The sequence below is a fragment of the Geotrypetes seraphini genome, chromosome 3 (assembly GCF_902459505.1).
Source record: "Geotrypetes seraphini chromosome 3, aGeoSer1.1, whole genome shotgun sequence".
NCBI classification, from domain to species: domain Eukaryota; kingdom Metazoa; phylum Chordata; class Amphibia; order Gymnophiona; family Dermophiidae; genus Geotrypetes; species Geotrypetes seraphini.
In genome coordinates, this window is record NC_047086.1 from 399,656,919 (window position 1) to 399,680,679 (window position 23,761).

At 46.8% G+C, this 23,761-nt stretch overlaps 1 protein-coding gene across 1 annotated transcript in view; it reads right to left on the minus strand.

The window, feature by feature from the left end:
• The window catches only part of DNAH8 (dynein axonemal heavy chain 8), a 1,666,792-nt gene that overhangs the window by 1,470,242 nt on the left and 172,789 nt on the right, over positions 1-23,761 (minus strand). Inside the window, 1 exon segment of the mRNA XM_033937418.1 lies at positions 18,309-18,457. Coding sequence (XP_033793309.1) covers positions 18,309-18,457 — 149 coding nt within the window.

Sequence of the window (23,761 nt, forward strand, 5' to 3'; positions counted from 1 at the left end):
CTTCCTGAGAAGAAACAGGCTTGATGAACCAGACGTTCAGAAAAAGAAAAAACCTGAAGGCTGTGAAATCTGATAGATGCGGCCATCACAAAGACACTTCGTGAAGACCCTGGGAGAACATGCCAGACTGAAAGGAAAGGCACTGTACTGGTAATGGCAACAACTGAGTTGAACTCAAAGGTATATTCCAAAAGCCGTAGGAATTGGGATATGTGGAGGCTTCCTTGAGATCCAGGAAGCATAGCCAGTAGGTCTGAGGAGAAACAAGTTTTGAAGTATCTCTCAACCAGAAAAATAACGAGAGCTCTGAGATCGTAACAAGAAAAAAAAAAAACAACCAAAAAACCTCAGTCCTCCAGTGTACTGGGGAATCAAGTAGAAAAGGGAGTAGAATCCCTAACTCCACTAATCGAAGAAGACTGTGAGGATCCAAAGAGACTCTCTTAGAAAAAAATGGTCTGAGAGGAGGGTGAAAACACTGAGTAGAGAAACCTGCCCTATAAAGAAAACCCAGAGAGATAAGGAGATGAGCTCTCAGTGAAGTATGAGGAACTGAAGACAGCCTCCAAATGTAGAACTTGACTATGCCCTAAATATACAGAAAAATGTAACCACAAATCTTCATTGAGAAGATTATTGAGATGAAGGCGATGACAGCTTTGTGTGCTTGACCAGCTTTGTGTGCTTCACCTGGTCTAGTGAAACAGACAACTGCTGAGTAGGCATGTCCCCCTGGGACCATGGAAGCACCAAAAAGGTCATCCCCCAAACAAGGCGTATTTACTAGCCTGTCCTGGTGGGCAATGTTGAGGTCAGACTCTCGAAGCCAGACCAGATCTGGTTGCAACAGAAAAGAGGTGCTGAAATACACAGGCACTGTACGTGTAAGCAGAGAAAAGTGGAACGTGGCATGGGAAAAAGTTTATGCTAAGTAAATTGGTTACTGAGGCAACATAGGAATCAGGTAAGCCGATTAGCCAACCGGTCCCTAGCCTAGCCCACTCTGCCCAGAAAGACAGAGGCCTACACACTAGCCTGGAGAGTTGACTCCACCAGTAGGGATTAATTGAAACAGCCTCAGTGTTTATAAAGGCATATCAAAAAGTGTCCCGTAAAATATCATGGAATAGAATCAAAAAATCCTTGAGTAGAAACATAAAAAAATGACGGCAGAAAAGGGCCATAGCCCATCAAGTCTTCCCACACTAAAGACTCACCCCCCTAACTTTACACTCTTAGATATCCCATAGCCCATCAAGTCTGCCCACTCTGATGACCCTCCCCCCAACTTTACCCGCTTAGAGATCCCACATGCATATCCCATTTACTCTTAAAATCTGGCACACTGCTGGCCTTAATCACCTGCACTGGAAGTTTATTCCAATGATTGACCACTCTTTCGGTGAAGAAATACTTCCTGGTGTCACCATGAAATTTCCCGCCCCTGATTTTTAGCGGATGCCCTCTTGTGGTTGAGGGTCCTTTAAGAAAGAAAATATCATCTTCCTCCTCGATACGACCTTGATATATTTAAACGTCTCAATCATGTCTCCCCTCTCCCTACGTTGTTCGAAAGAGTACAGCCGCAATTTACTCAGCCTCTCCTCATATGAGAGATCCTTGAGCCCCGAGACCATCCTGGTGGCCATTCGTTGAACCGACTCAATTCTCAGCACATCTTTTCGGTAATGTGGCCTCCAGAATTGTACACAGTATTCCTGATGAGGTCTCACCATGGATCTGTACAATGGCATTATGACCTCGGGCTTCCGGCTGATGAAACTTCTACAGATACACCCCAACATTTGTCTAGCCTTGGATGAAGCTTTCTCCACTTGATTGGCAGCTTTCATGTCTTCACTAATGATTACTCCTAAATCACGCTCTGCTGCAGTCCTAGTTAAGGTCTCACCATTTAGGGTGTAATTTCTGCACGGATTTCTGCTGCCAAGGTGCATGACCTTACATTTTTTAGCGTTGAAGCTAAGTTTCCAAGACGAGGACCAATGTCCCAACAAGAGTAGGTCCTGTGTCATACCGTCGGGCAAATTGCTATCACTTACTATGTTACATAGTTTGGAGTCACCGGCGAATATTGTTATTTTACCTTGAAGCCCCTGAATCAGGTCTCCTACAAATATGTTGAGAAGGATCGGGCCCAAGACCGAGCCTTGTGGCACTCCACTGGTTACCTCCGATGTTTTGGAGAGGGTACCATTAACCACCACCCTCTGAAGTCTACCACTTAACCAATCACTGACCCATGTAGTTAGTGTTTCTCCTAATCTCATCGATTTCATCTTGCTCAATAACCTACAATGTGGAACGCTATCAAAAACTTTAATGAAGTCCAAGTACATGATATCCAAGGACTCTCCCAAATCCAGTTTTCTTGTGACCCAGTCAAAGAAGCTAATTAGATTGGATTGGCAGGACCTACCCTTGGTAAATCCATGTTGGTGGGGATCCCATAGATTCTCTTTGCTCAGGATTGTATCTAATTCATATTTAATTGGTGTTTCCATGAGTTTACTCACTATCAATGTGAGACTCACCGGTCTGTAATTCGCAGCCTCTGTCCTGCAACCCTTTTTGTGCAGTGGAGTGACGTTAGCTGTTTTTCAGTCCAAGGGGACTCTTCCTGTACTCAGGGAAAGATTGAAGAGCACGGATAACAGTACCGCTAGGACATCACACAACTCTCTGAGCACCCTGGGGTATAGATTGTCCGGTCCCATGGCCTTGTTCACCTTGAGTCTTTATAGTTCGCGGTAGACATCGCTGGGTGTAAACTCAAAATTCCGAAACGGGTCTTCCAAGTTTTGCCTTGCCTGCAACTGTGGATCGGACCCCGGCGCCTCGCAAGTGAAGACTGAGCAGAAGTATTCATTTAGAAGTTCTGCTTTATCGGAATCTGATTCTACATAATTCCCGTCTGGTTTTCTAAGGCGTACTATCCCGTCTGTGTTTCTTTTTCTGTCACTAATATACCTGAAGAAGGATTTGTCCCCCTTCTTAATGTTCTTCGCTAGATTTTCCTCTATTCGAAGCTTGGCCTCTCTGACTGCCATTTTGACTGCTTTAGACCTGGCTATATAGTCTGTTCTAGCCTCCCTTTTCCCAGATTGTTTGTAGGAAATAAATGTTCTTTTCTTTTCTTTAACAAGGTCCGAGATCTCCGCAGTGAACCATTGGGGTCTATTGTTTCTTCGCCGTTTGCTCACTGTCTTTATGTAGTGGTTTGATGCTTCGTGTAGGGTAGATTTCAGGGTTGATCACATCGCCTCCACATTATCGGTTTCGGCTTGGTTTTGCTATAGGTCAAGGAATATAAAAAAACATAGTAAAGGGGATGACTTGTAAATTTAACTTCCAAGGGAATGGCACAAGGTGCAGACATTCCCTTAAGGAATCTTGAAAACATAAATTCTTAACCCTACTGAAGTGGAAAGAGAAGGTACGACGAGCGAGGTGATTAAATTTGCGGACGATACGAAGTTGGTGAAGATGCAGTGGGATTGCAAAGATCTGCAAGGAGACATAATCAGGCTCGAGGAATGGGCATCGACATGGCAGATGAGGTTCAACGTGGATAAGTGTAAAGTGATGCATGTTGGTAACAAAAATATCATGCACGAATACAGGATGTTCGGGGCGGTACTTGGAGAGACCTTCCAGGAAAGGGACTTGGGAGTTCTGAACGACAAGTCGATGAAGCCATCCATGCAATGTGCGGCAGCGGCAAAAAGGGCAAACAGAATGCTAGGAATGATAAAGAAGGGGATCACGAACAGATCAGAGAAGGTTATCATGCCGCTGTACCGAGCCATGGGGCGCCCTTACCTGGAGTACTGCATCCAGCACTGGTCGCCGTACATGAAGAAGGACACGGTACTACTCGAAAGGGTCCAGAGAAGAGCGACTAAGATGGTTAAGGGGTTGGAGGAGCTGCCGTACAGCAAACTGAGCCTCTTCTCCCTCAAACAGAGGAGATTGAGAGGGGACATAATCAAAACATTCAAGGTACTGAAGGGGATAGACTTAGCAGATAAGGACAGGTTGTTCACCCTCTCCAAGGTAGGGAAAACGAGAGGGCACTCTCTAAGTTGAAAGGGGATAGATTCCGTACAAATGTAAGGAAGTTCTTCTTCATCCAGAGAGTGGTAGAAAGCTGGAACGCTCTTCCGGAGTCTGTTATAGGGGAAAACACCCTCTAGGGATTCAAGACAAAGTTAGACAAGTTCCTGCTGAACAAGAACGGGCGCTGGTAGGGATAGTCTCGGTTAGGGTGCTGGTCTTTGACCAGAGGGCCACCGCGTGAGCAGACTGCTGGGCATAATGGACCAGCAGTGGTAATTCTTGTGTTCTTACGTGGTGATAAAACCCACCGCTTCAGAGAAATATGGGGTCTTGCTTAAAAAAGAAACCCTCTCAGAGATTGAATCCCAAACTATACAGAAACGATGTCTGGGAGTCGGTGTCGAAGGCTGAAGACAGTTTAATGACTGCAAGGCCTTCCCATACCGGATCGACACCGATGCCGGCAACGTTAAAGAAGACCGGCATCGCTTTATATGATGTGTCAGAATCGTAGGAGACGGGGTCACGTGATGCGTTTGCTGTGAGAAGACGTGTGCCCTCGAGCTCCCTGACCCCGGGTCTCTTAATATCAGCTAAACTCACGGTAACATACTGCCCGATCGATACTGCTTTCTCCAGAGGCATTCTTGGGGTGTAGTGCGGGTGCGTAGCCTTTGGAGCAGTGGTTTGAGATCGGCATGCCAGTGCGCTCCGCGAAGGCTCATAAAAATCGATCTACCTTCCCTGCGGCTAAAATGGCGGCATCGCTGGCTTCATCATCTGCTCCGGCACAGTGGGGAGAGTGGGCGGTGGAGATCTCACGCATGGTGTCCGCGGCGCTGGAGGATCGATTACACAAACTGAAGTCAGCCATGGACTGCATAAATGAGCGGTTTGAGGCTCAGGCAACTCGCATAACGGCGGTGGAGCAGCGTGTTTCTGATGGGGAAGACACAGCTCAGGGGGATCGTGCTACAGTGGCAGCTCTGCAGGCCCAGGTGAACATGCTGACAGGCAGACTAGATGACCATGAGAATCGCCAGCGCCGGAACAACCTTTGTGTGGTGGGTCTCCCTGAGCTCAGAGCCGATCAAGACATATACCACTTCTTTCAAATCTGGCTTCCCCATCGACTGGGCCTGGAGACACCGCCGACAGGCTTTGTTTGCGAGAGAGCGCATCGCATAGGTCAGCGCTCTGGAGATATTAATCGCCCTAGGGCTGCTATCGCCCGGTACCTGACCTGGAGAGAAAAGGAGCTTATACTGCAAGACTACCGGAAAGCTGGCCAGGTGGAATACGAAGGGAAAAAGTTGTTGTTATTCAATGACTACTCTCAACATGTGGCTTCCCTTCGTAGGGACATGGCACCTCTCTGTACTATGCTTCATTGCCAGGGAGTGCGGTTTGCGCTTGTATATCCTGCGTCTCTGCGCATCTGGAGGGATGGGAAGTCTCAGACCTTCACTGATAAAGCAACCGCGCAGCGTTACTTGGATTCCTTACCAGCCGCTGCTGAGGGTGGAGCACAGGTGGCTGATCAGGCGGTGTAATCCTGCAGGAGATCTCTATATTCTCTGTTCGAGCTTTCAGCCGGGCTGGGCCATTCCTGGGACAGCTTGGAGTGCTGCGGGCCGTTACGCCTGGATTCCATCCTTTACCTGAGCGGGACTGAGGTGCCTTGCTCCGGCTGTTTCGGGGTGGCTGTCTCGTCTGGTACCACCAGTTGTTCTTGGTACTGGTCCTGAGGGGTGGCCTGCTGGCTGTTAGCCTCTGTTTTTGTTCCTACCTTCAGCTACTTTCTTCTTGTTGGGTACAGTTTCCTTGGGCTGCTTGTGAGGCACTGATGGACTTCGGAGCTGGAAGCATTTCCTGACCATTATGGCAGTGCCCATCTGGGTGGAAGACTCTGGGTCGAGAGTTTTGCTTTGGACATTTGGTAGCTCCAGTCTTTGGGAGCGCTGTTTTTTGTTTATAGTTTCTTATTATTATTTTCTGTAGGGGTTTAGAGGTTTGGGTATACTTCTAGGGATAGTTATCTCTGGGGGAGGGAGTGGGTTTGGTGGATGGGGAAGGGGGGAGGGTTGTGTGCCTGGGGTTGTAGCCTGGGGTTTGATGGGTTTGCTTGGGGATATGTGTGATGGGTGCATTTGTGGCTAGAGGGGAGGGTGGGCTCTGATGCGGTGCAGCTTACCTGGGGGGGATTGTTCTATATCAGAGAGACCTGGACCTTTCTGGAGAGACGCGGTTTCTGATGTTCTGGGGGGAGGGCCTAGCTGGGGGGCCTTTTCGCCTTTTTCTTGACTTGTTCTCTACTACTGTCTCTGAGAGATTTTTTCCTCCATGACTAAGTTGACCATAGCCACTCTCCTATTAAAAGGAAGAAGATTTTGAACTGGTTCCGGAAGAGAGGGACTGATATAGCTTTTGCCCAGGAAACTCATCTTTCTCCTGTTGAACATCTCAAGCTTCGGAGAGACTGGGTGGGTGAGGTCTTTTCCTCCTCCTTTAATACCCGGAAGCGGGGGTTGCAATACTTATTCATAAAAAACTGCCCTTCCATGTACACAAAGTCCTCCCGGATCCTGAGGGACGTTCTGTTGTAGTACTGGGGGAGTTGTGGGGACAAAACTGGTTATTCTGCAATCTATATGCCCCTAAAGTGTATAATCATAAATTTTTTTCAGCTTTGCTCGCCAAGATTGCCATGTATCCCAATTACCAGCCACTGGTGGGTGGGGATTTTAACATCACGGTAGATCCTGCCCTGGACTTTAGCCCGGCAAAGGTGGGGGCCAGGGACCATGGAGCCAAGGGGGTAAATTTTTAGCTCAACCAGTTGCAGTTATTGGACTCCTGGAGGACTTTGCATCCCACGGAACGCACTTGCACTTTTTACTCACATCCACACAACGTCTATGCTCGGTTGGATTATCTGTTGGTCTCGCCCTCTCTGCTTCCCCGGGTGTCTGGGATAGATATCGAGGAGGTTCCTTTGTTGGATCACTCCCCGGTTGTCATGGAAATTCAAGTTGCACCTGACTCGGCGGAGAGGCATTGGAAATTTCCGTGTTATCTTTATAGAGATCTCGAATTTCATAAATATCTTCGAGAACAGTGGTTGGAGTATAGTTCTCATAACCATACTGCCGATGTCCCTCCGGTACTGTTTTGGGAGGCCTCCAAGGTGGTTCTGCGGGGGTTTATTATTGCTTACCTGTCTCAGGAGGAAATTGGATGCTGACTTATTGGCTTTATCCGGGGAGCTCCGCCAACTGCGGGGGCGACATAGTAATTCTCTTTCCGAGGATGATAGACTCCGTTTGCTCATGGTGCGGCGGCACATAGACTCTATTTTAACGCAGAGGGCCTCTCGCGATATTTATTTTCAACGGTATAAATTGTATTCCTGGGGAGGCAAGACCGGGAGACTGTTGGCTAACTTGGTTCGCCCTCCAAGACAGCGTAAGGTTATTCTGTCCATTCAGGACCCGACGGGAGCTCGTTTCACCCAGGCACAGCAGATCCAACAACAGTTTGTTCGCTTTTATGAATCCTTGTATGCGAACCGCCCTTTTTCGGACTCTGATAGAGATGCTTTCTTTCAGGGGCTCACGCTTCCTAGATTGACGGCTGCTCAGGTGGATCAATTGAATGTCCATATTAGTCCTGGGGAGGTGCAGCTAGATATCAAGAAGCTTAAGTTAACTAAGGTCCCTGGTCCTGATGGATTTGGTTCTGAGTACTACAAGATTTTGTCGGATCAGGTCTCTCCAGTGTTGGCAGAGGCATTCAATGCACTGTCTGCAGAGCAGGGTTTGGGGACCCCTAATCTGGCCCACGTTGTGCTGTTGCCTAAACCGGGTAAGGACCCGGCCCAGGTGGGGTCCTATCGGCCCATCTCTCTTCTTAATCAGGATGCCAAACTCTTTGCCGCAATTTTTGCGACTCGTTTGAATGCCTTTTTGCCACTCTTGATTCATGAGGACCAGGCCGGGTTCGTGCTAGGCCGCTATGCCTCCATGAATCTAGCTCGAGCTTTAATGGCCTTGCATTCCCAACGTGGACTGGAGGGGACCTCAGCTATTGTGGGCCTGGACATGGAGAAGGCCTTTGATAGCATCTCCTGGCAGTATCTCTTCTGGGTTTTGCGTCGGTTTGGTATTGAGGGCCCTATTCATCAATGGATATGTAGCTTATATATCCAACCGCAAGCAAGGCTTTTAGTAAATGGTCAGTTCACCGTACCGTTTGCCTTGGGCAGGGGGACACGGCAGGGCTGCCCCCTGTCTCCGCTGCTTTTTGTGTTAGCTATTGAACCTTTGGCCGCTAAGATCCGTGGAGATTCAGATATTCGGGGTATTCGCCTAGGGGACCAAGATATTGCTGATGATATTCTCCTTTATCTTGACCAACCTCGCTCTGATCTGGGGCGTGCCCTGGCTCTCGTTCATTCCTTTGGCGACATTTCTGGTCTGCGAGTCAATTGTAGTAAATCTGAACTTCTCCCATTGCGGTCTACTACTTTGGAGCCTGGACTTGTGGGCCTAGAGATACCAACGGTACGGGGACCGATGCGCTACCTTGGGGTGTATTTAAGTCCCAATCTCAATGAATATAATGTGCGCCACCACTTGGATAAGATCCAGCGGTTGTGTGATAAATGGAAAGATCTTCCGTTGGGACTCTGGGGTCGAGTGGCTTTGTCTAAGATGATACTACTTCCCAAGATCCTGTATCCTTTGCAGACCGTGCCTCTCTGGGTTACTGATGGGGATGTGCGTCTGTTTCGCTCGATCCTCTCCTCTTTTATTTGGCGCCATAAACGTGCCCGGATTAGCTATGCCACTTTGGCTCTGGACAAATTTCAGGGAGGATTGAACCTTCCTGATCTTCGTTAATACAATGTTGCAGCTTTGGTTCGGTTTATCCATGAGGGTTGGTCGGGTTCTTACAAATTTTTTCCTCGGGGCTGGGTGGAATCGTGGTGCGCTCCCCACTCGATTTTGTCCCTTCTTCATGTACCGCTATCGGTTATCCCAGGAGGGGGGCCCAAGTTTGCGTTTCTTCTGCCTCTGCGCCGTGCGTGGCGGTGGTGGCGGCATCGGCAGGGGAAGACTCCGGCAGCTTCCCTTCTGTTGCACCTGAATGGAAATGTCGATTTTCTGCCTGGCATGGGTCATTCTTGGTTTCATCTATGGGAGCAGAGGTGGTGTATATCTTTTCATGACTTCCTTACTGGGGGGGGTGGGCAGTTTCCTACCTTTGCCCAACTTCAATCTCACTGGCACCTGCCCCAGACTCATTTTTGGGCTTACCTTCAGGCTCGGCACTATTATTTGGCCCTTGGTCATAAGTGGGGGGATGCTTGGCTCTGTGGTCTCTTGGATGTTCAGTTCTTCCAGGTGCCTCCTGTTTTCAACAAATTATTTACCTGGTATCAGATTCTGAAGAATGCCTCGGCTTTGGGATCCGTGGATCGATTGGCCTCGCGCTGGCAATTGGAGCTTGATTTTTCTCTTGATCGCAAGGCATTTCTTGATCTTTTTGCCAGTGTGCATGCCTTGGAGGGTTCCACGGATCTTCGGGAGATGCAATTTAAAATTTTGCATCATGCCTATATCTCCCGGGCACAGGGAGCTCGCATGGGCCTATGGGAAGGAGCGACAAATTGCAGCTCTACACTCTTGAGGAACGTAGGAAGAGGGGAGACATGATCGGAATATTTAAGTACCTCACGGGACGTGTCGAAGTGGAAGATGATATTTTCTTTCTCAAGGGACCCTCGGCCACAAGAGGGCACCCGCTCAAACTCAGGGGCGGAAAATTTCATGGCGACACCAGAAAGTATTTCTTCACAGAGAGAGTGGTTGATCATTGGAACAAGCTTCCAGTGCAGGTGATCGAGGCAGACAGCGTGCCAGACTTTAAGAATAAATGGGATACCCATGTGGGATCACTACGAGGGTCAAGATAAGGAAATTGGGTCATTAGGGCATAGACAGGGGGTGGGTTAGCAGAGTGGGCAGACTTGATGGGCTGTAGCCCTTTTCTGCCGTCATCTTCTATGTTTCTATGACTTGTACCAAGTGTAATCACTCTTTAGGTACCCTTCTCCACCCCTTCTTGGAATGCCCTTCCTCCACTTTATGGTTGCATGTTCTTCCATTTTTGGAACGCCTTGTTCGGCGCGCTGTGCCCTGGAGCTATTGTTTCTTGCTCTTGGGGGATCAAAGGGCCTTGATTGAGGGAGGGCTTACGTTACCTCTGCGTAAAGTTCTTTACATGGCTGTCTTGGTGGCAAAAAAGCTGTTGTTACAACATTGGGTGGTTGATTCCGTGGCCTCCTTCCCGCAGTGGCTTGCTCGTCTAGCGGAGGTGGGGCGGTATGAACTTTTGCGGATTCCCCGGTGTGGGACCCTTGCCCTCCGGGGGTATCGTGCTCTCTGGCAGCAGGCTCTAACTTTCTGTTCCGGCTCGGAGTCGGAGACCATGGCTTCCTTACCCTGATTTCTTTTTGGGATGGAGTCAGTTTCTCCTTTTTCTTTTCTTTTTCTTTTCTTTTTTCCTTGCTATTACCCTGGGTGGCTGCACGCATGGGTGCTTGGGTGTGCTTGGCTGATGGATGTTTTGGGGTTTGCTTGTCTGACTGTTGTGGCTTGTGGCTAGGAGTTTGGGGTTTGAGTGTGCTTGTTTCGGGGGTTTTGTACATTACACATAAAATGTCAATTGTGGGGGGCATCCAACCATGACGGTTCAGCTCTATGAACCCTCTGCTGTACTAGTTTTCATTGTTTCTGTGCTTGTTCTGTTTATCTCTGCTCTCACCATTATTGGTTGTATGTTCCTGTTACAATTGCTAATAAATATACTTAAAAAAAAAAAGAATCGTAGGAGACTCCTGTGAAAGTGCTATCGGTGTCAAGAACTCAGACCGGATTGGCACCAAAAGACACGTATCGACATGGGCGTCGGCCCAAACAACTGAAAATACAATTGAACATGTTGGTGTCGACATAGGTGTCAACAGGAACAACTGAAAATACAGTTGAACATGTCAGTGTTGACATAGATGTCGATAAGAACTGAAAATAGTTGGCAATGAATGAAATCTGCTACAGAAGAGAAAAATATCAGTAACATCGGTGTGGTGCTACGCTCCAGAAATGAAAATGCCGGTACCAAGGTACACATCAGGAGCAGAGTGCAGCAAAGAAAAAACACCGGTACTATTGGTCTGTTAACCGGTACCATCGGTATCGCTCTACGTATGTCGGTAAAGTCAACTTCCCCAGCAAAGCAACCGCTCGGATGGAAATTGAGCAGGAAAAACCTGAAGAAAAAAACAGCCATAAGGTGGAAAACAGTATGGCGACCCAAAAGGCCCCACCAAGCCAAACCGACGATGGTAAAAGAAAAAAAATTAAATAAACTATAATTGTTTAGGGGTTTGTTGGTTTTTTGTTTTTTTTTTTAGAAAAACGAAAGAAAATAAAAAACTGACTAAAAAAGTCAGAAAACCGCAAGAGCGGGAAGGCAGCAAAAAGAAAATTTTTCAACAGCCGTTGAAACGTGACTTCTTAGCTCCGCGGAAACTAAGAAACTGAAGGACCGCGCGCCCTCATTGGGCGGGAAGGCGCTAATGCATGCACGGTTCGGGATATTGCGAACTTTTTGAATTCTTAAAGTGGCAATATACTTTTAAAGTGGTCCGTACCGGGGTTCCATCGGTGACATCACCCATACATGAGAATATGCTGCCTGCTTGTCCTGGGATAAACGTAGGATATCTGAGGGTGAGAAGGCGATAGTGGATGCTACAAATGTACATTCTGGTGTGCGGCCTAAGAGTCAAGGCATCATGCTTTAAGTATGGGCCATTTTATTTTTTATGGGAGAGAAGTGGGAGGGAGGGAGGGAGGGAGGGAGGATTAGGGTTTGGGATAGCAGATATGGTTGTTCACAGTACATTTGCATAGGTACCATATAGCACAGTTACTTACCGTAACAGTTGTTATCCAGGGACAGCAGGCAGATATTCCCACACATGGGTGACGTCACCGACGGAGCCCTGCAGCGGACAGCCTCGAAAGCAAACTTGCTTGAAGATCTCGATCTTTCGAGCACTGCACCGCGCATGCGTGCGTGCCTTCCCGCCCGAACTAGGGGGCGCATCTCCTGAGAGGATCCTCAGTTCAGATACCTAGCCAAGAAGCCAACCAGGGGAGGTGGGAGGGTTGTGGGAATATCTGACTGCTGTCCCTGGATAACAACTATTACGGTAAGTAACTGTGCTTTATCCCAGGACAAGCAGGCAGCATATTCCCACACATGGGTGACCTCCAAGCTAAGCAAAAGGGACGGAGGGAAGTTGGCAATTTACGAAAAAAGATTTTGCAAAACAGATTGGCCAAAGTGGCCATCCCTCCTGGATAAGGTATCCAGACAATAATGAGAGGTGAAAGTATGAACCGAGGACCAAGTGGCAGCCTTGCAGATTTCCTCAATAGGAGTTGATCGGAGGAAAGCTACAGATGCCGCCATAGCTCGAACTTTATGGCCCGTCACTCGACCTTGCAAAGGAAGACCAGCCTGAGCATAGCAGAAAGAAATGCAAGCAGCCATCCAGTTGGAGATTGTGCGTTTCGATATAGGACGTCCCAACCTGTTCGGATCAAAAGAGATGAAAAGCTGAGGAGATGTTCTGTGAAGTTGAGTGCATTGGAGGTAGAAAGCCAAAGCACGTTTACAGTCCAAAGTATGAAGAGCCGCTTCTCCTGGGTGAGAATGAGGTTTTGGAAAAAATACAGGCAGAACAATAGACTGATTGACGTGAAATGCTGAAACAACTTTAGGCAAGAATTTAGGATGAGTACGTAGGACCACCTTGTCATGGTGAAAAACTGTGAAAGGTGGATCTGCAACCAAAGCTTGTAACTCACTGACTCGTCGAGCAGATGTGAGAGCGATCAGGAAAACAGCTTTCCAAGTGAGATACTTGAGCTGAGCTTTGTCAAGCGGTTCAAAAGGAGGTTTCATAAGTTGAGCTAAAACAACATTGAGATCCCAAACCACTGGAGGTGGTTTAAGTGGTGGATGGAGATTAAGAAGTCCTTTCATAAAGCGAGAAATCATAGGATGCGCAGAAAGGGGTTTTCCATCCAAAGGCTGATGAAAAGCAGCTATAGCACTAAGATGGACTCGAATAGATGTAGTCTGAAGTCCAGATTGTGACAAATGAAATAAATAGTCCAGAACGGATGTCAAGGAAGCAGATCTGGGTGGTAAATGACGTGTAGAACACCAAGCAGAGAATCTAGTCCACTTCTGACCATAACATTGTCTCGTAGATGGTTTCCTGGAGGCAACCAATATATCTTGAACAGAAGGAGAGAAATGAGAAAAGTCTGTTATGCAGAAAGGTACCAAGCTGTCAAATGTAGAGACTGCAGATTGGGATGAAGCAAAGATCCGTGACTCTGTGTGAGTAGAGAGGGAAATACTGGTAGAAGAAGAGGCTCCCTGGTGCTGAGTTGAAGTAGAAGGGAGAACAAAGGTTGCCTGGGCCACCGAGGAACTATCAGAATCATGGTGGCATGGTCTGACTTCAGTTTGACTAGAGTTTTGAGAATCAGAGGAAACGGAGGAAAAGCACAAAGGAACTGATTCCTCCGGTCCAGTAGAAACGCATCGGCTTCGAGACGTTGAGGAGCATAGATGCGGGAGCAAAATTGAGGCAGTTTGAAGTTGAGAGGTGACGCAAACAGATCTATCTGCGGAGTTCCCCAACGAGCAAAAATTTGGCGAAGAGTAGGAGAATTGAGTGTCCATTCGTGAGGCTGTAGAAGACGACTCAATTTGTCCGCCAAATAATTTTGTTGACCCTGAATATAAACAGCTCTGAGGAAGATGTTGTGAAGAATTGCCCAATGCCACAATTTCAGAGCTTCTTGACAGAGGGAGTGAGATCCCGTCCCTCCCTGTTTGTTGACATAATACATGGCTACCTGGTTGTCTGTACGTACAAGAATCACCATGTCGTGAAGGAGATGTTGAAAAGCTTTGAGAGCATAGAATATCGCTCTGAGTTCCAACAGATTGATATGACACCGACAGTCTGCTGGAGTCCAGAGACCCTGAGTGCGAAGGCCGTCCACATGAGCTCCCCATGCGTACATTGATGAGTCGGTTGTGAGGACTTTCTGATGAGGAAGAGGGTGGAACAGCAAGCCTCTTGAAAGATTCAAAGAGAGCATCCACCAACGGAGAGACTTCCGCAATGAAGGAGTTATGGAAATCAGTCGAGTTGGTAGATCTACTGATTGCTGCCATTGGGATGCCAGTGTCCATTGAGGAATACGAAGGTGAAGTCTGGCAAAAGGAATCACATGAACTGTAGAAGCCATGTGACCGAGCAGAACCATCATCTTTCGTGCTGGAACAGTTGAAAGGTGGAAGAGTTGTTGAGAAATCTGAAGCAGGGCGGCCTGATGTGGTTGTGGAAGGTATGCTCTCAGATTGATAGTGTCCAGAGTTGCTCCTATGAACTGGAGAGACTGAGAAGGAGTCAACTGAGATTTGGGAAAGTTGATGTGAAATCCCAAACTTTGTAGAAAAAGAATAGTCTGTTGGGTCGCTGCAATAACCCCTGAAAAAGAGGGAGCCTTGATGAACCAGTCGTCTAGGTATGGAAATACTTGGAGACCCTGGTTGCGAAGAGCTGCAGCCACGACCACGAGACATTTTGTGAAAACTCTGGGAGAAGAAGCCAATCCGAAGGGGAGAACTCTGTACTGCAGATTCAGGCTTCCTACTTGGAATCTGAGGTACTTGCAAAATGCTGGATGAATAGGGATATGAGTATAGGCCTCTTTGAGATCGAGGGAACACATCCAATCTCCTTGCTCCAATAACGAATATAAAGTTGGCAGAGTGAGCATTCGAAATTTCTCTTTGACTAGATATTTGTTGAGAGCTCTGAGATCCAGGATTGGTCGCAAATCCCCCATCTTTTTGGGAACTAGAAAATAACGGGAGTAGAATCCCAAGTTCCTTTGGGGAAGAGGAACTTCCTCCACCGCTCGTAGGAGAAGAAGAGCTCGAGCTTCTTGAAGAAGAAGGGGGAGATGCGACTGAATGGAAGGACACTCTCTTGGATGGCGATCTGGAGGTACCTGAAGGAGTCGAAGAGAGTATCCCTCTCTTATGATGGTAAGCACCCAGAGATCTGATGTAATGAGCTCCCACTGGTGATAAAATGTGGACAGGCGACCCCCTATGGGGAGGAGAGAATTTGGAAACAGAGAAATTTGAATGCTCATGTCGAGATTGTCAAAAAGACTGAGCAGGCTTGGTGGCAGCAGGAGTCTGAGATTTTTGTTGTCGCTGTTGAGGAGGAGGACGACGAGGAGGAGGTCTTGAAAAAGCAGGAGTCGTTTTCTGAGGATAACGACGTGGAGTCTGCTTGAAACCTCTAGTTGGTGCAGGTTTCGATTTCGGACGAATGAGGGAAGCAAAAGAGCGTTCATGTTCTGAAAGACGCTTGGTAGCCGCCTCAATAGAGTCATCAAATAACTCATTTCCTTGACAAGGAAGATTAGCCAATCTATCTTGAAGGTTAGGATCCATGTCCACAATACGTAACCATGCTAAACGACGCATGGCTACAGCAAAGGCAGATACTCGAGATGAGAGTTCGAATGCATCATATGAAGCTTGTAACATGAACAGTCGTAACTGAGAAAGAGTCTTAAGGATGAGTTTAAATTCTGAGAGACGAGTAGTAGAGATATCCGGGTAAAAAGATGGTAAAATCTTCAGAAAATGATTGAAGTAGGATGTAAATATGTAGCTATAATTAAGAACTCTATTTGCCATCATAGAGTTCTGATATAAACGACGACCAAACTTATCCATGGTACAACCTTCTCTACCTGGAGGAACTGAAGCATAAATTTTTGAAGGATGTGCTTTTTTTAAAGATGATTCTACTACCAGGGATTGATGAGAAAGTTGAGACTTTTCATAACCTTTGCATGGGACAGTTCTATAACGGGACTCCAATTTAGATGGAATGGCAGTGATTGAATAAGGAGTCTCCATATTACGAGTAAATGTCTGTTTCAGAACAGGCGTCATAGGTAATCTGAGGGACTCTTTCGGTGGATGAGGCAGCTCCATATCTGCTAAGTATTCAGGAGTATACTTAGAGTCTGAATGAAGGTCCAATTTGAGAGCTTGTCCCATATCAAAAATAAACTTTGCAAAAGAAATGGATTTAGGATCAGATGTTTCTTCAGGCGAGACACTGCGAGATTTAGGAACAGCTGAGTAGGATGGAGAAGCCTCTCTAGAGTATGGGGAAAGTGGTTCTGAGTCCAGACGTAAAATCATAGAAGAAGCCGCACTGTGAGGTGGAGTAAGAGAATGTTTCCTCTTTAGGCTTCTGGAAGGAGAAGTACCAGGTGTACGTGGTATAGAATGAGTCGAGGTGTGAGGTGAACTGTCTCGACGTGATGGCTTCGACGGTGGTGTCTTCGGTCGAGAAGGGCTTCGAGACGATGCTCGATGGTGTCGGGATCCATACTTCTGCTTCGAAGAATGAGGCAGAGAAGTCTCAGTATCCAAGGTCGAAGACTCCCTCCGAAGCTTGGAAGCAATAGGTCTCGAATGCTTCGACCGGTGCTTCGTAGGAGGTGAGTTTGGAGAAGAATCCGATGAAGAAATGTTTTTCGGTGTCCTGGATCGGCCTAGGGACACTGGAAGCTCCGGTTGAGTGATAGGCTGATCAGTCCGAGGCAAGGTCGAGGAAGGGACCAATTGTGCCACTAAGGAGGAAATCTGAGTGGTGAGTATAGATTTCAGCATGTCCTCCAGCATCGGCACCGAGACAGAAGAATCTGACCTCGTAGGTGCAGCAGTTCGCTCCGAAGAGGGCGACCTCGAAGGTGAGTATTCCCTTATCTTGGAGGTACGCTTAGAGGAAGGACGTGTCGAGGACTCTGGTGGCTTCTTGGGTATGGTACCTGAAAGAGAACCCGGAGACTTACCCCCCGTAGAAGACTTCGTGGATGGTATCGTCTTCGAGGGAACCGAAGCAGGCAAGGTCGAGGCCTTCGAGATCGAAGTTCCAGCCGGAGTCTGGGTCGAGGCCTTCGAGACCACAGGTGTCGATGTCGTCGGAGTCGAAGCCTTCGAGACCGGGGCAGCCGCCGAGGTCGAGGTCGAATCCGAAGGTTGCTCCATGCCAAAAAGTTGAAAAAACTGAGCATACTGGCGCCAAAAAGCCCGTGGAGTAAGGGTGAAGCAACGATGACAATCTTCTGGGGAATGAGTGGAACCCAGACACTGTAAACAACGGCAGTGGGGATCGGTGACCGAAATCACACGATTACACTGGCGACAACGTTTAAACCCGGTAAGAGGCCGGGACATGGAAAAAATAAAGTCCGTGTCGAACGAAAGAGCGAATGGGCCTAGGCCCAAAGCTCACCGGCCGGACAAAAATAAAAGAAACTTTTTAATTTTTTTTTTTTTTAATAAAAGAAAAACCGAAAAAGAAGAACACAGCGACCGAACTTAACTAAGAAAAGAAAAGAAAACAGCCGCGGTGAAGAGAAGGCAATGCTGCAGAGATAGAAAACGTGTCTTCTTGTCTCCGCGGAATTAAACGAACTGAGGATCCTCTCAGGAGATGCGCCCCCTAGTTCGGGCGGGAAGGCACGCGCACATGCGCGGTGCAGTGCTTGAAAGATCGAAATCTTCAAGCAAGTGTGCTTTCGAGGCTGTCCGCTGCGGGGCTCCGTCGGTGACGTCACCCATGTGTGGGAATATGCTGCCTGCTTGTTCTGGGATAATAGTTGCCTTATATGTATTACAGAGTTATAGATAGATTCATAAATGTAGAGCATATACCTCTGACTGGTTGAAATCCAGAATGGAAGAATGAGTATGGTATTTCTTTTTCATAATCTCTTTAAATGACATTTATGTATATTCAGTTACATATCTTTTATTGTATGATGTTTTGTTTGTGGATCTTGTGCTAATAATAAAAAAAAAATACAAAAAAAAAAAAAGATTTCATCTAAAGAGAAAAAATAGTCTGAGGTAAATTAATTGCTATAAAAAATGAATAGTTATTTATGAAAAGTGTGAAAGGCTATTTACAATATTAACAACTTATTACATGTTCTATTTCAAATATTGCTATATTTAAAAATGAATACCTCTTGTATATTTTTAGAAGTTAAAGGATTCTCATTTTTATAGCGCACAAAAAATAAACAAAGCCCTGTTAGCGTCTCTTCAGTGTCACCTGGTAATAATCTCATCATTTTCACGCCTTTTACAGCTCCAGGAATCTGGCGCCCACACTCTGAAAACCAAATTAAAAAAAAAATTAATTATATAATAGCTTAAGCTTTGAGAATTCCATTTTTCCAGATTATGTGAAGAGTTATTTAATGATTCACATATCTGAGGGCTTATACTTATCAAAGTCCCAGGTAAGTATAAGTCCTCAGGTAAGAAAATCATTAAATACCTCTACACATTTGGGAAAAAGTGGCAATGTCTGGAAAGAGGTATATAATAATATTTGAAGTATGGTAACAAAGTTCTGAATCTAGAGGCTGTGATGGAAGAGGCTGATTTGGATTTAGTGGCAATCACGAAGAACCGTGACTGGGATATCGCTATATAATAAATAATAATAATAAATAATTTTATTTCTTATATACCGCTGTACCGTGAGGTTCTAAGCGGTTTACAGTAGAAACAGAAGAAATGCAATAAGTAAGATTAATTAAGATGAAGAGAAAGTACTTAGAGTTCCCTGACTGTCCCAAAGGCTCACATTCTTGCTAAAGTACTTGAGAAAAATAAATTAGTTAGGTTATAAACATAGAGTAGAAGAAGGTAGGAAAACAGTTCATAGGAAAATTAATTTCGAATACATTATACATTATATATTGTTCAAGGCGGAATACAAATTATAGGAGATTTGGACATTACCAAAAGAATTGCGTAATAAAGATTATCTAGATAAATTACATAACAGTGATTCATGTACATTACATGGTGTGGTAGAGGATTCAATTATGAGAATTACATATCAGGGAATCAAGTGATAACAGAATATAGTGGAGAATATCAGTATATACGGTTTACAGATTGGAAGTTACCTAATAATGACGTAAGAGTTTATTGGATAGTGTGGAAAATGTTTATATAGGAATCAGAGTATGTATGATAGGAAAGGTTCTAAGAATTGATCTATATCAGCCTATAATCTGCTTAGGAAAGACAGGAAGTATTTTTGGTAAATTTTAATATCAAAATATACAATAAGGGAGTGTACTAATTTGTATCTCAATATATCAAAAATAAAGGTACTTATTTAAATAAATAGATGAAAAAAAGTTCAAATAAATAATCAACCTTGTTAAATCCAATCACTCCACTCTTTTCATATACAAAGAGATTATGGGCTCCTTTTACAAAGGGGCGCTAGTGTTTTTAGTGCACACATTGGATTAGCATGCGCTAGCAAAAATATTACCGCTTGCTTAAAAGGAGGCGATAGCGGCTAGCGCACGGGGCAATTTAGCGCACGCTATTCCGCGCGTTAAGGCCCTAATGCCCCTTTGTAAAAGGAGCCCTATGTCTTGATAATATCTTTTCCAGTAGATACTTGAGTCATTCTAGACATGTGGATTATCTCCCAATGGACGTATGACATAGGCAGAATTAATCCACTCTAGATTTTTTTCTCTTCTACTTCACTGAGAGCTCTACTGCTACAGTGGAACCTTGATTTACGAGAAAAATTCGTTCCAGAAGCATGCTCGTAAACAAAAATACTCGTATATCAAAGCGAGTTTCCTATAGGAAATAATGGAAACTCGCTTTGATACGTTCCCCCTCCCCGAGGCCAGCAGCGCTGCTCCCCCCCACTCGCAAAGACCCCCGTGCGAACCGGCACCCCCCGCCCGAACAATTTAAACTTACCCCCCCTCCGCCCCCGCCGTCTGGCGCCGGCACGCAGCCCACAGGACGTGATGGTGCCGCTAGAAGATCTTCCCTGCTTCTGCTGGCCTTGAGCATGCATCTGCGCATGCTCAAGGACTTCTAATTCTAATTCTCCCTCTCACCGGCAAAACTTCAAGACTCAAAACAGCACTGGCAGGGCCATGAGCAAACTAGGAGAAACAATGTGTGTGTGTGTGGGGGGGGAGACAGAGGGAGAGCCAGAGCAAGACACTGAAGGACGGGTGGGGAGTTGGAGGGGACACCTGCAGCATACAGTCACAGCTACGTAGAAGTCCTTCTTTTACCCTCCCCAGCACCAATCTAGAACCTTAAAATATGGCAAACCTATCAAAGATCGCAGTTCAATGGGGGAATAAACTTCAGTGGCGAGTCCAAGGAACAGGACAGGACCCAGATCCAAACAGGAGAGGGTCTCCTAGGCCCCTTTCCCTCCTCCCATGAGCAGATCCCCCGACACATTGCTGCTCCCTCAGATGGGCTCTATATTCCCCGTTCACTCCTGCTCCCCCAGGAAGTCTCCGTGGCGCCTCCATTCTCTCCTCCCCAGCCGATCGGATACATCACTGAGTGCAAACCGGACACTCCAAGGCTCTGATCGCTCCGAACCAAACAAAAGGGCACAGCTGACAACGCCGCACCTAACCCAGTGGGATTGGCCGCTCTACCCTTTCAATCGGAGCAGCCCTCGTCTGTTTACCGCCTCACCATTGGTTGGGATTGAAGGGGTGGTGTCTCACCGGCTCACTAAAGCCCGCCCCCCAGGCTTCCTGGCCCTTGTGAAGGCCGGTAAGGGAAGACGATTGGTCCGTTTGGATGCCAATTATAATGGGAGGGGCCAATGGTTGGTGGAGGGGGCGGGAGTGCTAAAGGCCAGCAGAAGCAGGGAAGATCTTCTAGCGGCACCTGCCAGAGGGGGGGTAAGTTTAAGTTGTTCGGGCATGGGGGTTCCAATTCACGCGGGGAGGGGGTGCGGGTTCGAGCGGGGGGCTTTTGCGAGCAGGGGGGAAGCAATGCCGGTTATCGGGGGGTGCTCGCAAATCGAGTCAACACTCGGCTTGCGAGACACATTTTGCGAGAATGTTTTGCTCGTCTTGCAAAACACTCGCAAACCGGGTTACTCGCAAACCGAGGTTTGACTGTACTTATAGTTAGAACCCAAGCACAAAGAGCTCCAACGACAGTATGTGAAGTAGGGTCACCAATGTGAAGTTTTCAAAGCATCACTTGTTCTGCTCAAATAAAAAACATTACAACAACAAACATCAAACAGCCAACAAAAGTATCAAAGGAGCTCAGTAAGTACCCCTGCATGCAGTTGCAACATAAATACAGAATTCTTCATGTCCCAAAAGGGCAGACAGATATCCAGAAACAAACTCGGAGAAGCATAAACAGAATGACACAGTAGGCAGGTGCAGGAAGAACAGGGCGGGAGTCTAGAATGACTCAACTATCTACTGGAAGAGATATTATCGAGTTAAGGACATAATCTCTTTATTCAGTACAATAGGCAAGTCATTCTAGGCATGTGGGACATACAAAACAGTTCCAAAAAGCTAGGGCAGGCTGACTGCACTAACCCTCAAGACCAAGGACCCCAAAAGCAGAGTCCTGTCTTGCAGCCACATCCACTCTGTAAAATTTGGCAAACTTGTGCAGAGTGGACTAAGTAGCTGCCCTACAAATCTCCTCAGGGGAGATCACTATAGCTTTGGCCCACAAGGAGGGAATACTCCTGGTAGAATGTGCCTTAACAGAAACAGGAGACTGTTTACCACAAATAATTTAGGCTGCCGAAATGGCCTTACAGATCCAACTGGAAATAGTGGCCTAGGATGTTAGGGCGCCCTGCTTAGAAGAATGAGTCAGCATACAAAGATGGTCAAAGAGGTGAAAACTTATTTGTGCTCTCTAGGCTGAAAAACAGACAAACACACTTCCTAATTAACATAGAATGCCAATACCCCCGTGACAGAAACGAAGGAACAGTGTGGAAAGATTTCCCCACCTCTGAGATTTTCAGTAAAGGCTCTCCAAAAGACAGTGCCTGGAGTTCTGAGACATGTCTTGCAAAGGTAATGGCGACCAGAAAAACTGCCTATAGTGTCAGATCCAGAGAGAAGTCTTTCGGAGGCTCAAATGGACCTTTGGGGAGGCCTGACAAAACCAATTTAAGGTCCCACAAAGGAAACGACAGATCGATTGGAGGCCTAATGTGAAGAGCACCTGTCAGAAATCTGGTCACATCAGGGTGAGACGCAAGTGAAGGACTAAGGTCCCGGGCTCTGAAACAAGAAGCGACTGGGGCCTGAAGAGAAGCCACAGTGAGGTCCTTATCAAGGCCCGCTTGAAGAAAGGCTAGCACTAATGAATCAGGAGCGGAATATGGCTCCACACGTTCCTGGTCGCAGGAGGCAGGAAAGGAGAAGGAGAGAAAAGCAGAGAAGAGAACAGGAGAAGGGAAGAAGGAGCAAGAGAAGGCAAGAGAGAGGTAGCTCTGCCCACCCCCGACATCATCCACCGGAGCTCCTCCTTAAAAGGGGAGGGGCCAACAGAGCTCAGTTAAAAGAGGCTTAGGTAGACAAGCAGAAGGCAGGAAAGGAGGAGAGAAAAGCAGAAGGAGAGAACAGGAGAGGGGAAGAAGGAGCTAGAGAAGACAGGAGAGAGCAAGGGGCATCGACGAGAGGTAGCTCCGCCCATCCCTCATTCATCCACCGGAGCTCCTCCTTAAAAGAGGAGGGGCCAATGGAGCTCAGCCATTCAGCGCGCATCGAAGGCAAGCGTTAAAGGCGCTCGCCTTAACGAAAGGGACGAGCAAAGAAGAATCACTAACAGGCAAGTACCACAGGGAAACAGGACAGACAAGCAATAGATAAACAAAGTAGTAGCAGAAGGCAATCACAGCAGACACAGAGGAAACACACAAGCAACAGGGGTAGCAGATTTAAAATCAAGAAAAGGACTTCACAGTAACACCGAGGACTCTACACAGATTCCTACACAATGAGAAGCCATTTAAGATGACAGACTGGCAAGCGGACAGCAATGGATAAAGCAGACAGAAGCAGGATGTTGAGTTTCCCAGTTTTCTGCACCGTTTGCCTTACGTATGACAACCTCCCCTCTGGGAGGTGGTCTTATGTATGCACTCGATGCCTGAAAAAAATGGAGGGCCTGAAGAAGCAAGTCAGACTCCTGAAGGGCAGAATACTGGAACTAGAAGCATTTCGAGCAGTGGAAGAAGAAGACAGAGAGGCAGAAAACTTCATGACAGAGGAAACCATTAAGGAAGAAGTCAGGGAGTTAGAGAAGTTCATAGAACAAGCATATAGGGAGGCCGTGGAAAATCACTAACAAAAGTGGAGCTACCAAGATATACCTACAGTGAGCGAGGACTACCTAGAGGACAACAAGGAAGACGAATCCGGTGTAAGCCAACGCCAGGATGAGGGAAGATGGAACTGCACATAGGACACGGACCTATGGCTGAGGAGATGGTCATACACCAGGGATATGGACCTGCGACTAGAGAGGCAAGAGAAGATAGAGAGGACAGCAATCGTCATGGGGGACTCAATCATCAGACAAATCTACAGCCACATAGCGGGAGGAAGACAGGATCGGCTGG